Source organism: Varanus komodoensis, unplaced genomic scaffold (assembly GCF_004798865.1).
Source record: "Varanus komodoensis strain SLA01 unplaced genomic scaffold, ASM479886v1 scaffold54, whole genome shotgun sequence".
Lineage (NCBI taxonomy): Eukaryota > Metazoa > Chordata > Lepidosauria > Squamata > Varanidae > Varanus > Varanus komodoensis.
Window position 1 is genome coordinate 409,406 of NW_025336142.1, and position 16,155 is coordinate 425,560.

At 60.7% G+C, this 16,155-nt stretch overlaps 1 protein-coding gene across 1 annotated transcript in view; it reads right to left on the minus strand.

The window, feature by feature from the left end:
- Nucleotides 1-1,322: 1,322 nt before the first annotated feature.
- The window catches only part of FGFR3 (fibroblast growth factor receptor 3), a 30,144-nt gene continuing 15,311 nt past the window's right edge, over nucleotides 1,323-16,155 (minus strand). Inside the window, exons 7-20 of the mRNA XM_044448232.1 lie at nucleotides 15,099-15,268; nucleotides 14,062-14,185; nucleotides 13,722-13,912; nucleotides 11,370-11,514; nucleotides 9,061-9,248; nucleotides 8,077-8,222; nucleotides 7,876-7,997; nucleotides 7,338-7,448; nucleotides 6,639-6,829; nucleotides 6,106-6,228; nucleotides 4,840-4,910; nucleotides 4,350-4,487; nucleotides 3,972-4,077; nucleotides 1,323-3,115 (exon numbers count right to left, since the gene is read on the minus strand). Coding sequence (XP_044304167.1) covers nucleotides 2,954-3,115; nucleotides 3,972-4,077; nucleotides 4,350-4,487; nucleotides 4,840-4,910; nucleotides 6,106-6,228; nucleotides 6,639-6,829; nucleotides 7,338-7,448; nucleotides 7,876-7,997; nucleotides 8,077-8,222; nucleotides 9,061-9,248; nucleotides 11,370-11,514; nucleotides 13,722-13,912; nucleotides 14,062-14,185; nucleotides 15,099-15,268 — 1,988 coding nt within the window. The 3' untranslated portion in view covers nucleotides 1,323-2,953. The remainder of the gene's footprint in view (nucleotides 3,116-3,971; nucleotides 4,078-4,349; nucleotides 4,488-4,839; nucleotides 4,911-6,105; nucleotides 6,229-6,638; nucleotides 6,830-7,337; nucleotides 7,449-7,875; nucleotides 7,998-8,076; nucleotides 8,223-9,060; nucleotides 9,249-11,369; nucleotides 11,515-13,721; nucleotides 13,913-14,061; nucleotides 14,186-15,098; nucleotides 15,269-16,155) is intronic.

Sequence of the window (16,155 nt, forward strand, 5' to 3'; positions counted from 1 at the left end):
TCTGGCATCATGCTGGGTGCCTTGCCCTGCCCGCCCAGTGACCCTGCCCCGAGCGCCATGTCCGTTGTGAAGGCGAGAAGCACCCTTCTCATGGGCCTCTTCCAGGGATGTGCCTGAGCCCTTTCTCTGCTTTAGGACTTTCTCTCGGTGAGCTCTCTCTCGGGTGCCTTTGCTCCCTCACTCCCGAAAGGTTGCGGGGCCATTTCGTGATGTTGCTGTCCTCCAAGGCTTCTCCCGACTTTTCTCGGCATGGGGCCCCCATCCTGGGTGGTGCGCAGAAGGGCAGGTGCCAGCACAGCCTGCCTGGCAGTCAGGGGGCTGCAGGCTGGACGGGGAGCCCCGCCTGGAGCAGGGCCCTCGGCAGGCTCCACAACATCTGCCCCCCCCACGGCTCTCCCTGTGGGAGGAGGCCTGTGCCTCATGCATGGCACGGGTGTGCGCTGCTCTGCAGCATCCCTCTGCGGCCTGATGACCTGGAGAGCGGCCCCAGTCAGGGTCGGGCTTCCTCCGAAAAGGACTCTTAAAAGGCGGGAATGTGGTGAAAGGCGAGGCCGCATCCAGCATCCCCTTCTCCAGCTGCTTGTAGGGCCAGGCAAGCCACTTGGCACAGCAGCAGCTGCCAAGTGAACCGAGAGCGGGACTGGGACCGTGCATTCGTTCGCCCAGCGAAATCTCAAGATACGTAAACACACCGCTTGCAACCTCAGCAGGAAGAAGATGGGAAGAAAGGGGAACCCTTTGAGGGTTCTGGCTGTAAAAGTGCATAGGACTGAATAAACCGACCAGGAAATGTTAACGAACAATCATACCACAGATACATCCTTTTTTGAAAAAAATCAGTACTTACATGTATGTATATGAATGTATATTTATCATAATTAATGAACTGAGGCAAACATCCGCACTTTGCTCCAGACTGGCCCAGTGACTTTTCATTTTCGTGGGATATATGTAAAGCTGGCATACATGATAAGGAAAAAAAACCAGTTTATTTCAAAAAAGTAGCTCTCTAGATGAACCTCTTAAAAAAACATTCTTTGAAACTTCAGATTTATAAATTAGCCCTTTTGGGGAAAGAAATAAATCCTTGTGCTTCCAGAGGAATTCCACCCTGGAACGGGGGTCATCCCGGCACTTGGACAAGACCTGATCTGAAGAGGGAGGCGAGTCTCTCTATCTTACTCCGTTCTTTAGTTTTCCTAATTGTTTTGGGTGCTTCACAAGGCTTGTCCAGACCACCTGGCAACGTACAAAACCTGGCATTTCCCCAAACCAAATGTTAGGCCCAAAGAGGATGTGATTATGAAAACTCTCCTCGCATATAATTTAAATATTACTTTATTTTGTCCTCATTTCTCTAACATGAAAAGGCAAACAGGACCGGTAAGAAAACTCAAAACACAATTGTTTTCAGTCAGCATTCAGTTCTGCTGCTTGCTTGTTATTAAATCAGCGGTGAAGAATACCTTCACTCAAACATGGGGAAGCGCTCACTCCCCACTTCACACGCAGCGGCAGCCCGACACGAGGTTTCTTGGCTCTTCCACAGAAATAAAAATAAGCCCAGCCATTGGCTGCTTGGAGCTTAGCACTAATGTATCACAGACTACATAAATCCAGGAAAAAAGCTTTGTCAAAAAAGTATTAAAAGCAATTTGTTAAATGACTGGACAACAGTACAGTCTTATATTTCGCATAAAATTAGAAGAGAATCTTGATTAATTTATTTTCCCATACTTTCAATAAGTTAAAACTTCAAATCTGGTGAACACTATATGTATACATTAATGCTAAAGTATTTAAATCAATGAACAGATATGTTAATATCTATAAATAATTTTACAAATATACATGATGTTACGATATTTTTTTTAAACAGAACGAACAAAACAAGAAACCAGGCAAGATAAAGAAAATCTCTTGGCCTAAATCAGTATATCCTGGATCAGGAATCTTAAATGGAGACATTCTCTTTCAGTCTTGCTTTTGGCTGTATTAATATTTTAGACTCATATATACAGATAGATCCATCGATGGACAGACAGACAATTCTAGTAAATAGAACTTTTTGATACATTAAAAGGCGCTTGCCTACAGGTACCCGTAATTATTTTCTGGAAGCATTTGCCAAAAAAAAAAAAAAAGAAAAAAAAAAGAAAAGAAAAGAAAAGAAAAGAAAAAAGAAAAGAAAAGAAAACCAACAAAGCTGCTGGATTTCTGGCACAAGGTGGTAGCGATGCATTGCAAGGACTCCTAGGTCCCAATCCGCAGTTTTTAACCCAGTGAAAAATCAGTAAACTAATGCAGGAACAGCAAGGCTGGGGTTTGGGCTTTTGCGGGGTTTTAAGCACTCTCCCGGAAAACAGAGAACAGTTTAAACACAGTGGGGCTTGTGCAGGAAGCGGGGCCCCCAGGCACATACCCCATCTCCTGCCACTTGCGGCGCCCCAGCCCTCCTGGCCTTCCCGCCCCGCCTGTGTTCCCACGGGGGGCAAAGGACACCCCGCTGCCCCGTGGCAAGAGAGCTGTTTTTGAGAGGGCAACTAACTCTTCAGAATGGCTTTAAAATTCCTCCGAAGCAGAAGACAAGCATATGTATTTCCGAAGGTATTTACATGCGCATGAACTCCTGCCGGCCACGTGGCTTTTGTGCTCGCTGCAAGGACTCAGGTGCAGTTTGTCTTCCGAAAGGAGCCGCTACAGTATTTTGTGTAAACGTGTCATCCAACACGGCAGGGAAAGTCCTCTCACCCCCCGGCCCCCCGCCCAGCGGCTTGGAGCGGTGGCCGGGCCCTCTGCCCCACGCCTCCGGGGCGCCCAGGGTGGCTTGGTGCCACGGCCACGCTAGGTTCAGCCTTTGGCGCGCCCCACGTGGGGCGGGCGCGTGTGGGGTGCGCAGCTCCCCGGCCCCGGGCACCCGCCCTCGCCCCTCCCGAACATGTGTCCGGCCCCGTCACGTCCTGGCGGCGCTGGCAGCTCGCTGGCTCGGAAGGCAGGGCTCGTCGGAGGGCAGGTCGTGCGCGAAGACGGAGTCGGAGCCCGAAGAGCAGGTGCTCGGGGTGTCCTGGCCGGCCGGGGAGTATTGCTCGAAAGGCACTGAGAGGTCCAGGTATTCCTGGAGGGGGAACGAGCCACCGAGTGAGCGAGCCACACACGCTTCCACAGCCCTCTTTCCAGGCGGGCGAGACACGGACAGCCCATGTCCTGGCCGTGAGTGGGCAGGAAGAGCCGAGCATCGCGGTGATGTGGCCCAGGGAAGAGCAGTGGCGTGTTCTGGGACAAGGCCCACCGCTGGCCTGTTGCGGACGCAGCACAGCTGCGCACGCCAGAAGCCCACCTCTCCCGTGGAGGCGAGGAGGCCGTGCCTCTCCAGCAAGGGCGCCTTGACTTGGGGGCACCTTCCCTCTGCCATGCGCTCCACACCTGTCACGACTCCTGAATGCAGCAAGAGCATGCGCACGCCAGCGGTTCGCTGTGCTCCTGACCCTTCTAGGATGCTTCACAGCTGCTGCACCCCTCCCGCCCCCATTTCTGACTGCTGCCTTTGCTTGGAATGTCTTTCGAGGGCTCTCTCCTTTATTGTCAGAGGTCCTCTGCTGTGTGTTTTTAATTACATTGCACACTTTTGAAACACCACTTCAAAGCAAGTTTGGAACGATATTTCACACCACCAAGCAAGCAAGCAGCAGAGAAAAGGGTTCTGGGCGGGGAGGGCCGGGGCAGGCCTGCTCTGTGCTCGGGGCCAGCATCTCAGGCACATGGCTTCGTGAGGGTGGGGTGGGGTGGGGACCCCAGGCAGCCGGCCAGTTGATACAGGGTGACACCGGATGGTGCCGGCGAGGGCTGATGGGTGCTGCAGTCCAGCAGCATCTGGAGGCCACTCCGGGGCCCCTCCCCGGCCCACGGGTTCGAGCGCGCAGGCCGTGGCACGGCTGCCCACCCTGGCGGCCAGGGGGAGGCGGGGGACTCACGTCCGTGGTCGTCACTGCAAGGACTCGGTCCAGGTCCTCCACCAGCTGCTTGAAGGTGGGCCTCTGCGAAGGGACCGCGTGCCAGCACTCGCGCATGATCATGTACCTGGAGGCGGAGGCGAGATGGCACAGTATGCGGGTCACGCTCCGCCGCAGGAAGGGCTCCCGGCGGAGCAGAGCGGCTGAGCACCAGAGGTGTGTGCGCCACCGGCAGGGCGGAGGAGGCCTGGGGGTGGGCAGATCGGCTCCCGCCTCCGGCTGGGGGTGCCTCGTGGAAGCAGTGGCAACCGCGGCGGAGGTGGGCCATGGAGCGCTCCCGTGGCGAGCCAGCCCCTGGGACTGGCGGGGATGGGGGCCCTCCCCACACCGAGCACTCACAGGTCATGGGTGCAGTTGGCAGGCTTGTCCATGCGGTGCCCCTCCCGCAGGAGCTTGAAGAGCTCCTCCACAGGCACTCCTGGGTACGGGGACCCCCCCAGGGTGAAGATCTCCCACAGCAGCACTCCAAAGGACCACCTGGGGAGGAAAGGGCTACAGTGCGCGGGCGCTCGGGGAACGACGGGACCAGCGGATTCACTCTCACTCCTGTGAAGCCCGAGAAGTCCCCTGCAGCGTGACTAATTTCCTGGGCCTTGTTTGGGTTTTTTGGCCAAGCACTTGCTGATCCCTGCGGACTGGGCTTGGCGAGGTCCCAGGCACCCATCATCCCCGATATCAGCGCCCCTCCCCACCCTTTGTGAAGCCCTCGACACATTCCGCACGCATAGTTGCCCCGGATGGCACAACCCCTTTTCTGCCGGGCTGGCAGCCATTCCCATGCCTGTTTTGCTTGTCCCCTTTCATCGCTTGAGCTGGGGACAATGCTTACACATCGCTTTGATGAGTGTACACCCGGTCAAACAATGCCTCTGGAGCCATCCATTTCACAGGCAGCCGACCCTGTAATTATGGAGATAAAAGGGAAATATTTGTCAGCACTTCCACGCCGCCAACCTGGCACCACCTGATCCACCTTCCAAAACGTCTGTCAGTGACCCCGTCCCACAGATGGGTTTGCCGGGGGTCAAGGTGAGGATCTTGGACAGACCACCCCCGTGCTCCCCCAAGCCACTGCCAGCCTCTCGGCCGAACGCCTTCCCGGAAGAGGCGCTGAAGCCACCAGCCAAGGGGAGGCCAATCTCACCGCGCTGTTTCCCAGGCTCTCCACGCTGCCCCTTTCCACCTGTCGCCTCCACCTGCTCTTGCCCCCTCCCTCGGCCCAGCGCTTCTCTTCCTCTCCATCCCTCTCTGCTGAGAAGGCGGCCAGGGAGGAGCAGCAGCTCTCGGGAGCATCTCTAGGGTCTACTGCTTTCTGCTTAGCTTCCTCACACGCCCAAATGCTTGGGGTGTGAGCAGCACTGGGCCGGATGATGTGTGTGAAATGGGAGCCTGCGGAAAACCCCCTGCTTCCCCATGGCCCTGGCCTGCGCCACGTGCCACTGGAACTGCCGGCCGGGAGCAGGCGGAGGACCAAGGCTGAGCCCGAAGTCCAGCCCCTGCAGGGGCCCGGCACAGACGGCACTCGCCCCATGAGGAAGCCCGTGGCTCTTCCCAGCCCCCAGGGAAGGCGGCGCACTGCCACGCCAGAAGTCCTGGGGGGAGAGGCATGCCTGGCACCCCCCCCCCCACTGGAGAGAACAACGGGTCCTCTGCACCCCCTCTCCACACAGGGCGCTGAGCGAGTCGCAGTGCAGACAGAACGAGCCCGTTGGAAGCAAGGGCCCCGGAAGCCTCACAGCAGCCCCTGTTCCCACGACGTTTTGGCTTTCAGCTTTGCCTCAGAGCCGCTTTGGTGGAAGCAAGGCAGGAAAGGCCAGAACAAGAGATGCCGTGAGTCTTGCTGGGCCCCTCCGAGAGCCAGCTCGGGGTGCTCCCTCCCAGTCCAGACTGTGAGGAGACGCCAGGCTGGGCGGTACCCCCAGCCTGCGCCAAGAGCGGCCACCCGAGCTCTCGCCCTGCGAGCAGAAGCGGCACGCCGGCCGGCACAGCCAGAGCCCTCGCAGGCAGCCCAGCGTCTGCGAGGAGTACGAGGCAGGCGCCGAATGCCGGGAGCCACTGAGGTGGCTGCCACCAGACCCGGGGGCTCCCCACTCACGTTGGTCGTCTTCTTGTAATAGTCGATGTTGTGGACATCCCTGGCGAGACCGAAGTCCGCAATCTTCATCACATTGTCTTCCGTGACCAAAACGTTCCTTGCCGCCAAGTCCCGGTGGATGCACTGCGAGGGGGTGGCAGGAAGACTGGTCATCTTCAGGAGAGCTGGCACCTCCGGCAAGAGCAGGGGCGGCGGGGGGCGGGCCGGGCTGCCTCGCCCCGCAGAGGGCGCTGGGGTGGCCATCGCACGCAGAGCTCCCGGCTGGCCCTTCAGCTCCCCTCTGTGCCCCCCAGCTGCCATCGGGGGCCAAGGCCGTGGAGAGCGGAGCTGGGCTCAGACGCCCACCTGGACGCAGGGCCTGCCAGCGACGCCACCGTGCAAGGCCAGCCCGCGATGGGAAGCCCACCACTAAACGACCCCTCCTGGCTCCGAGGCAACCTGCAGGCCCCACTGAGCAGCCCTCCGGGCCGTCTCCCTCCTGGCCCCCATCAAGGCCCGGCGCCAGGAGAGGGCACCTGCTGCGGGCCACGCACCTTCTGCGACGCCAGGTACTCCATTCCGCGGGCCACCTGGTAGGCAGCGGACACGAAGTCCTTGAAGGTCAACTGCTCCTCCGGCAGTTTGCAGGTGTCAAAGGAGTAATCCATGCCGGGCGGCCGGCGGGCTCGCAGGTACTCCCGCAAGTTCCCCTTCGACGCGTATTCCACCAGAACGTAGAGGGGCCCTGGAAAACGGGCAAGCACATCTGTGCAGGGCACTCGGGGCTGCCAGCCCCCACCCAGGTGTGGTGGGGGAGCCTGCCTCCGTTTGGCGGTGCCCTCCCCTCCGAACTATGCGCCCCGGGATGGAGATGACTGCACAGCATGTACCAACTTTAACACCTTAAATAGAGGCAAATGCTGTGCAATTTCAGAAGGCAGAAAACAGATGCGAGCCCAGGAGACAGCTTGTCCCGCGACGGAAAATCATGTACCACTGGGAGAGGTCCTCTTCTCTGGGCAATGGCGCTTGTGGGGATCGGAGGCACCCAAGCTGCAGGTCTCTTTACCCGCCTCCCCCTCCCCATGCGCACAACCAGTTTTACTAACATCTGCCCCCCCCCCCCGGCTTTTAGGGCAGCTCTCAGTTGCGGGGTGCAGCCCTGGTCTCATTCCCTATGTGGGGAGGGGTGCAATCTGGCAAGCTCAGCCCTGGGGCCTCTGGGACCGCCTCTGCGCACTCGCTGGACATACCGTCCTGGGTGCACGCGCCCAGCAGATTGAGGATATTCCTGTGCTTCCCGATCATCTTCATCATCTCCATTTCCGAGACCAAGTCAGAGAGATCCTTGTCTGTGGCATCATCTACGGAATGTGCAAAAGCGGGAGCAGGAACAATAGGTTTGCTCCACATGCCGGCCGGCCACTGCTGCTGCCCTTGAGCTGCTGCCGGCACGCCAGACTCTCGGGGGCCTCGGCCGCAAGGTGCCTGGCCGGGCATGAGGCCCCCTCCCGCTGGCCCCCCGGAGCCACATGGGGCAGCCACCTCCAGCTCCCCGCCCCTCCCCCACTCATGCCCCCCCCCCAGCCCCTTTGGCAGCCTGAAGATGAGAGGCCAAAGGCGAAGGACACCCAGAAGTGAGACGGGAAGCATGGAGGAGGGGCCGGGCGCCACTGGGAGGGGAGGCCCGAGGGACGGGGCAGGGCAGCGGGAGGCAGCCGCCACGTGGGGGGGGCTGTGCAGAGCACCCAGGCCCTGGACGCCCGTCTCCGGCCGGTCCGCGCCAGGTACCTTTCAGCATCTTGACCGCGACCGTGACGGGCCTGCTGGGCTTGTCCTTGTCGATCCCCATCGCCTCCGCCATCACGACCTGGCCGAAGCAGCCCTCCCCCAGGGGCTTCCCCAGAGTCAAGCTGGAACGAAAGGCGCACGCAGGGCGTCAGCGGGGCCCCGACGCAGCAGCGCACGCTCCCCTGCGCCGCGCATGCTCACCGGGACCGGGGCAGCTCCCACTTGGGGTCCGCAGGCAGCTCCAGCTCCAAGACGTTGGCCAGCACCGGCCCGTCGCTCGAGGAGAGGCGGGTGATCCGGACGAGCGGGGCGCTGGACGCCATGGACGAGTTCGACTCCAGGGACACCTGCTTGGGGGCAGCGAGCGGGCACTGTTGCCGGCCGCCTTCCAACAGGCCTGCCCGGCTCGCAGCGGCCTCCCCCAGTGCGGGCCATGGGAACCCGCCCCGCATCCTGCCCCTCCTACACGCCCGTCTCTCGGTCACCTCCAAGCTTAATCGCGCCAGGACTCGAGTGCTGCTCAGCCGGCTGCGAGCAAGGCAGAAAGGCACCTCCCACGTCGCCTGTCTCAGCAAAGCCTGCAGCCCAGAGCGGAGGGCAGGCCTGCCACGCGGCTCAGACCCTCTCGGAAGCCGACCCTGCCACTCGCCGAGGCCGAGGCTTCCTTGACGGCCCTGCAGGGCTGGGCCTCGCCCCCAGGTGCTCCCCGGCAGCACCCCACGCTGCCACGGGATGGGTGCATCCCCCAAGCACCCAGACTGGCGCCCCACAGTCTCAGTCGGGGCCCCTCAGCCAGCCGTTCCAGCCAGGAGGAGGAAGGCTGCAGGCTCGCCTCCTCCTCCTCCGCTGCTTTATGAGGACGCTCCGCAGGCCCCTTCCGGAGTCTGCGTTCGATCAGTCGGCAGGGCTGACACCCCGGATAACCTCGGCAGGCTCCAGCCCAGCTGCAGCTCGACAGCAGGGCCTCATAGTCCCCCAGCGCACAGTAAGGCCACACCTCAACACCTGTGCATTTTTTTTCCGGAAAGCACGATTAAACAAGATAACTCCATCTCCTGCAAAAGGTACCCCCGAATCTGCTTAGAACTGCTCTGGGCATCCCTAAGCAGGACGAGTTTCTGTTCTAGCAAGACGACTACACAGAGGCAAGAGGGGGACAGTAATCTTGTATCTACTTTCTGTTACCTGTCTCTTGAGTGGAAACTTGGAGACTTTCTGGACAGGGCTGGTGCTCACGGGCTTTTTGGGTGGCCTCTTGATTCTGTAGATCACCACCGCCACCGCCCCCAGGATGAAAAGAGCAAAGGCGGCCCCGAAGCTGAGGACGCCCGCATAGAGGGAGCTCGAGCCCTCCACGGCGATGCGCGTTTCTGCTGCGGAGAGAAGCGGGGTCAGCGGCCGGTGTGGGCACAGTGGCACCACCGGCTGCTCGACTGGCGGTGCCTCGAAGTCAACCTGCGCCCGACACGCTCAGCGGAGCATCACACCTCTGCTCCCTACGCGTTTCAAGGGCAGGGACGGGAAGGGCCACGATCCAGCCCCCGCAGGACGCTGCCACTGCCCCAAGGGGTCCTGGTAAGCCGCTGGAGCAGGGCGTGTTTTGTGAAATGCGACCCAAGACTTGGAGACAAGGCGAACGGTGTGTTTGTGTTAAAATACCGCTCCTCGTTGATCTAACTGCCACTCAGCTTCGTCGTATTGTAGCACAGTCTGTGATAAAACAAGCCAGGTTGCAAGTCCGCAGGATCCTGGTTTAGGAAGGCACTGCCGTTCTTGCCTTCCCGTCTGGACCAGCGGCAATTCCTGCACTTAGCATAAAAGGGCATCCAGTGCGGCATCGCCCATAAGGCAAAGTCCGGCTCATTTTGCCTCCTTTCTGGGGATCGCTGCGGACTCTGCGCACGGAGCCGAGGGCGGTGCCTCTTCATTGCTCCCACGTCACACACGGCGCTGCAGGGCGGGCCCGGCCCCTTCGCCACTTGGCCTCTCGCGGTGCTTTGCCCATTTTGCCTTGGACCGCTGGCCGGATGGCGGACTCTGGCACTGTGCTGGGCCTGCTGGGCCACACACACGGGCAAGGCCTCCCTGCCGAGAGGCCCGGCACCCCCAGACCCGCCAGGCCGTGGGATGCACGGGCTTCTGCGCAGGCGGCGGCGCAGATGGTGTCCCTGGCTGGAACGAGCCCGGGGGCCAGCAGAGCTCCTGCCTCGTTGCTCCGTAATGGAGGAGCCCAATCCTCTGAGGTCACCCCCACCATCCCGCAGAAGCAGATGCGGCTGTTTGGGAACGGCTGGTGATGGATCATTGCAGAGAACGCTTCTCGGTGCAAGAGGCCTCAGACACGTGCTATCTTCCAGGAATTTAGCAGCCCTCCCTCCCTTCCATGCGGATCGGCGAAATGCTCGCTACGGGAATGAAATGCAATGTCAAGAAGTGTGTTTGGACCCCGTTCACGTTCGTGGGGATGCCAATTCCAGCTCAGGGATTAATTAAAACAACTGTACCAGACTGCATTTTGGAAAGTGGCCTCTGCTGGAGAAAGCACTTCCAGCCACTGGAAGGGAGCAACAGCCAGCACGTCTGCGGAGGCAGTGCCGATCGGAATGCTATCTACCCCCGAGGGAATGCAGAGTGCTCACCCCCACTGCTGCCATGGGGGTGGCATTCGCTCTGCGCATGGCGCTCGCCGTTCACATCCGGCCCGGAGGTGTTAGAGGGCCTGAGCTTGGGGCGGGGGGGGGGGGGGGGGGTGGAAGCCTTCTGCTTGCCACAGAAGCCCCCGCAGGCCCATCCCGCAGGGCATCTGGTGCCACATCTCACAGCTCCAAGAGGCATCCCTTCCAGGCCTCAGAGATTTCCAAAACTGGGCACAATCCAGCATAAGCAGCACTTTACGTTAAACTGAATGGTCAAAGCCCCAGCCCATTTATGAAGCCAAGGGTCAGAAATGCCACGTGCTCAAGCCTTTGCGGTCTGAGAGAATCCACGCAGGCCACGCCCGCCCTGGGGCTTCCAGCCAAGTGACACGTTGCGTTGCATCGACACAGCGAAGGGGCCGCCATTTTGAAAAGGCTCTGCCATCGCGCCCACCCCCTCGGTCACGGGCTGTGCTCCGAGCCGGAAGCAAATCGCTCTCTGCCATCTGGACGAGAATTCAGGGGTGTGCAGGCATCAACCGAAGCTTGTGCAACACGACCGGTGCCGCCTCGGACTTGGGGAGAAAGCAGCCGTTTGGACAGTCCTGCCAAGGCTGGCTTGCCGGCAAGGGGAAGGGCGGCAGTTCGCCACGCGAGGCGAGGGACGAGCCCCGTTCGCTGCCCGCTCCGGCAAGCACCGGCCCGCGCGTGGCTTGCGAGGCCTGCGCTCTTCCCGGCAGTGCTTGTGCTGGGGCACAGCTGGCCGGGCCACCGACCGGCCGGCCGGCCACGGGCCTCGTGTGAGGGGGCACACAAGCCCTTTCGGGAGGGGAGGGACAACGTGCCAAGCAGAAGTACCTGGTAAGACCGTCAGCCACGCGGTGTGGTGTGTAAACCCAATAGAGTTCCCAGCAAGGCAAGTGTATTCCCCAGCATCCTCGAAAGAGACATTGTGCAAGTACAGAATTTCTAGCTCCTTATCCGTTTTGTTAGCACCTGCTGTCTAAAGAGGGGAGAGAGCACAGGAGGAGAGGGAGGGAGGGAGGGAGGGAGGGAGCAGAAGGGGAGAAAACACACGGGGTAAGCCAGATTCCCAGAGAAGGCAGCGCAGGCATTCCGGCAAACGTCGAGAGCGACTGCCGTCCTCGCTGTGCCTGTGGCCGGGCCCGCTCCCTGCCGCACCACGGAGCAAGCAAGCTCCCTTCACCAGGCTCTCGCTCTGTCCCACGAAAGACGCGTGTGCGAGCGGCAGCATCCGAATGAAAAACGGCCTCCACGATCGACTGTCTCTTGCCTAGAGCGGTGGCGGGGGGGGGGCAGCGGGGACCCAGCCCGGAGCAGGCGAGGTGGGCGGCAAGGCCGGAGGCGCAGCAGGGGCAGTGGGCCAGTCCTCGCGGCAGGGCAGAGCGCTGGGGTGTTAGGGGTCAGAAGGGCCGCCGAGAGAGCAGGGACCCGAGTCACCCGCCTGCTCTGCCGCTCCCTCCGCTCCCTCGGGCCCTGGCAGCGCATTTCCTCGAGCCGAGTCTGAGTCTGGAAGGAGCCGCCCAAGGGTCTGGCCCGTGCATCCGCCTCTTCCCACATGCGGAGAATGGCCCCAGGCACGCCTGAAGGGGCCTGCAGCCCAGGGCGGGAGGGAGGGAGGGAGGGGAAGCGGAGGGAGGGCTGCGTGGACGAGCAGCGCGGGGCGAGCAGCAAGCAGTCGAGGGGGGCAGCGCACCGTGTCTACGCGACAGTCGTCCATGGGGGCTTTTTCATTGCAGCTGATTTTTAAAGCACCAAAGATTCTAAAAGTAGCCAAAGAAAGAGAAGTAGCCGCACCAAGTCATGCGCTGTCAGCAAAGAGGACAGGATGTGAAGTGAATATTAATGGTAAGGACTAGCACCTTAAAGTGTCACTGCTCATTCCTGCAGCCGCTAAGCTTCTGGGACAGAGTCGAGGGTTTACCTGGTTTGGATTTGTGAATATGGAGCCAAAAAGATTGTTCGGCTCTCCCTACGAAATTGTTGGCTCTACATAGATATTCGCCTTCATCTTGCTCTGTCACATTGAACAGATTTAGGTTAGCATCAGCTTCAGCGTTTTTACTGATCCAAGACTGTAGAATAGACAGAAACCTGAACTTCAGTAAACCAAGCAATGCCTCTCACCACACGTTAGACAGATGTTCCCAGCCCTCGTCTGTTACTACACCGTGCCATTTTAAACCAATTCAGAAATTGCCTTGCTCTAAACTGATCTTAAAAAAAAGAGTAACTGCAGAAGCAAAAGAACTCCGGTTTTGCTGGTGGACTGTATCCAGGCAGCTGCCTGTTTCTCTCCCTTGTCAAAAAGCTGCAGGCTATTTCTTAAGACCGAAGCCCTTGGCCCTCTCTGCACGGCTGCAGTTTCCGAGGTTCCTTGCCGCAGCTCAGTCGGCCGCGGTTCCAGGTTTCCTTGGAAGTCAGGTTGCTGTGGGCGAGCCAGGCTTCCCAGAGAGACACCTTCATGCTAGCACCACCCCAGCACGGTCCTGTTCAGAAGCTGTTCACTTCAGTTCCCATCAGCCCCAGCCAACTCCCAAGATGGCCCAACAGACTGCCATCCTGGAAGCTGCAGTTCAGGCTAGCTGGACGACACCGGACTGGACACAGTCCTCTTGCTCCTCCGGACCAGTCCAGGCAGCCCAGCCCGGGTGGGGCCGACTGGGCTGCAGAGGGGGGCCCGGGCCAACCCGCCGGGGAGCTGGCCTCCTCGCAACCGGCCGTGGCTTGCCTGGGGAGCACCGCCTCCCAATCCCTGGGGTCCCAGTTCGGTGCCAGGCGAAGGCCGTTTCACCCCGTGGGCACTTCCCCACCGGGCGCTGCAAGGATCTCTGCAGCAACCCAGAAACCCACGTTGACCCTCGGGTGGCTGCCAAAGCACGAGGAGCTGCCCCGGCTCAGGCCGCCCGGCGAGCTCAGGGCAAAGCGGCACTCGCCCTGGGAACCGGATGACCTGCCCTGCGCCTCTCGGCCACTGGGCGACTCAACGCCTGGGTGCAGCCGAAATATCTGCCTCCCCTCAACTGCTGGCAGGCAGAGTCCTGCACTGCTGCCTGCGGGCCCCGCCTGGCTGTCAGGGAGTGCGCCCCCCGTGCCCACAAGTCCCGCACAGGGACACGCCTGCTGGCAGCACGGCACGTGGCCGCTCGAGGGAAGCGGGCCCGGAGGGGCATGTAGCCATGTACCGACCTTCAGGACGGTGACGTAGGGGGTCCCGTCCGGTCCATACTTGCTCCCGTTGACCTCCACGTGCTTCAGCCACTGGATGTGCGGCTGGGCGTCGCTGTACACCTTGCAGGAGAACTTGACGTCGCCCCCAACGACCACAGTCTGGTTCGCAGGGAGCCCTGCCTGGAGGATGGGGCGGTGGGGTGACCTCTCTGCGGACGAGAAGGAAAGGCGGCACGGTTCTCACTTCCTGGCGATCCACCGGGGCTGCTTCACGGGCGCCGCTTCCGCAAGCTGACTCCCTCTCGGTGCGTCCGTGAGCACTTTCGGCAGGACTCAGTCGGGCCGGGGGAAAGCTTACCAAGGACGTCAAGCTGGTATGTGTGCCAAATGACCCCATGCTTGTTCTGCACGACACACGTGTAGTTGCCCCGGTCCGAGGGGACCACGCTCTCCATGACGAGGCTCCACTGCTGGCGCCGGAGCTGCAGAGGGAAAGGGGAGAGGCCCAAGTGACCGCGCTCGACCCGTCCCGGAAACAGGGACAGGGCGGGCGGGACGGAGGACGGGGCTTCTGGGCTCAGGTGTCTTCGAAATGGGGATTTTGTGGCTAAAGGCACACCGAAGCTTTGAAATGACAAGGAATTTGACAGACTTCGAGCATTTCCTATAAGCATTAATTTCTTGTAAAGAGATTCTTTCGAAAGTTCACTCTTTCAATTAAAAGCAAGTTCCTGTGATGATAAAGGTGCATTCCAGGGTTTTACCACAAAAGAAAAAAGGCACCAAGTAATTTCAGAAACCAAAAGGATTATGAAGGGGTGCCTTGTCATGTGCAAAAGGCTACCTGAAAGCCCCCTGCCCAGGGACCCTCTTGCCCAGGGGATCGACAGCCCTGGAAGCCTGAAGGGAAAAGCTGCCAACCGGTCACCCCCCGCAGCAGAGAACTTCCTGCAGGTGACTCAGCGCCGGGGCCAGGCTGCCACGCCGGCGGCTGCATGACCTTGCAAGCCACTCTGGCAATCAGCCACGCGGGGTGGGGTGGGGTGGGATGCCCGCGATGAGCCAGGCAGCGTCACCTGGCCTGGAATGGGCCCGTCGCTCCCCGACACCTCCGTCATTGGCTCCCAGGGAGGCTGCGGGCCGGTTTTGGCTTGTCGTAGCTCCGGCGGGACCCGCAGCATGGAGGGATCCGAAGCACAGCCCGCGCTTCCATGGGGAGCGGCACCTCGGCTGGGATTTTGCAAGGCACATGCCCAAAGGGGAAGCGTCCACTGTGGGAAGACGCCGGGCCACACGCCCGCGTGGCGCTCCACGGCAGAGCGGTGAGCGAGCGCCTGGCTGGCTGGCTGGCAAACTGGGGACGAGCGAGCGCAGCACTGGCACGCCGCGCCTCACCTTGATGCCTCCGATGCGGTGCTCCCCTCGGAACTCCTTCCCGTTCTTCAGCCAGTAGATGGAAGGCGAGGGGCTGCCAGCGGCCGGACAGCGGAAGCGGACGGTGTTTGCGGCGGGCACGGCGAGCAGCTTCCGCTCCATCCTCTCCCGGCGCGTCCAGTAAGGAGCAACTGTGGGCACCAGGCAGAGCCGTTCCAGAGAGGCCCAGATCCTCCAGCCGATGCGGCACGTGGCTCAGAGGATCCCCAGCAAAGCCGCCTCTGTGGGCCGAGACTGGCAGCTGCCCGCGGAGCCGCAGGGAACAATGCCAGCGGGAGCCCGTCCTTAGCCCCGCAGAACGGAGTCCACGGCCAGAGCAGGCTCAGGAAAGCGGGTGGCGTGGCTGCTCTGGGCTGGCCCTGGACACCCGAGTGCTCCTGCCACACGCAGTTTCCCCCACCGGGCGGAGCTCCACGCCCACATCCTCAGAGAACCTGGAGATGCCACGGCGGAGGAGGCGGCCCGGCAGGCGAGCGACCGCAAGCACGGAAAGCTGGTCCTCCAGGAGCCCGAATGCCCGGGCGGGAACCAGCACAGAGGGGCTCTTCCTGCCCCGCAAGGAGGACGCGCAGGGGCTTCGGTGCCACCCTCACCGTGCCACACACGCCCCGCTGCGCTCAGCCGAACCGGGTGCAATCAGCGTGCAGACAATCAAACGCGCAGTAACGGTCCACGCTCTAATTAACACACTCAACGCTGGCAAGGTGCCCCATCTGAACTGCACCACGCAACAACAGACTTGGATGTTTACATCCATGCAGTGCCGACACTACGGCTGCTGACGCAGAAGCTTGACGCCCTGGCCTGAGCTACCTGTTTGCTCCTTCCTCACGGCACGTGGATTTGCTCCACCTGCACAGAATAAATTCCAGCCTGGAAGAGTCCTGCTTTTAAAGTCCTCCAGGAGCAGTTCCAGGAGTGCTGAAACTCTGTGGGAGAACGGGCTGGGGGGGATTTCTTCCCCACACTAACACAGCTCCCAGTGCAGAATGCAGAAGATGTCCATGAAATTCTGAGA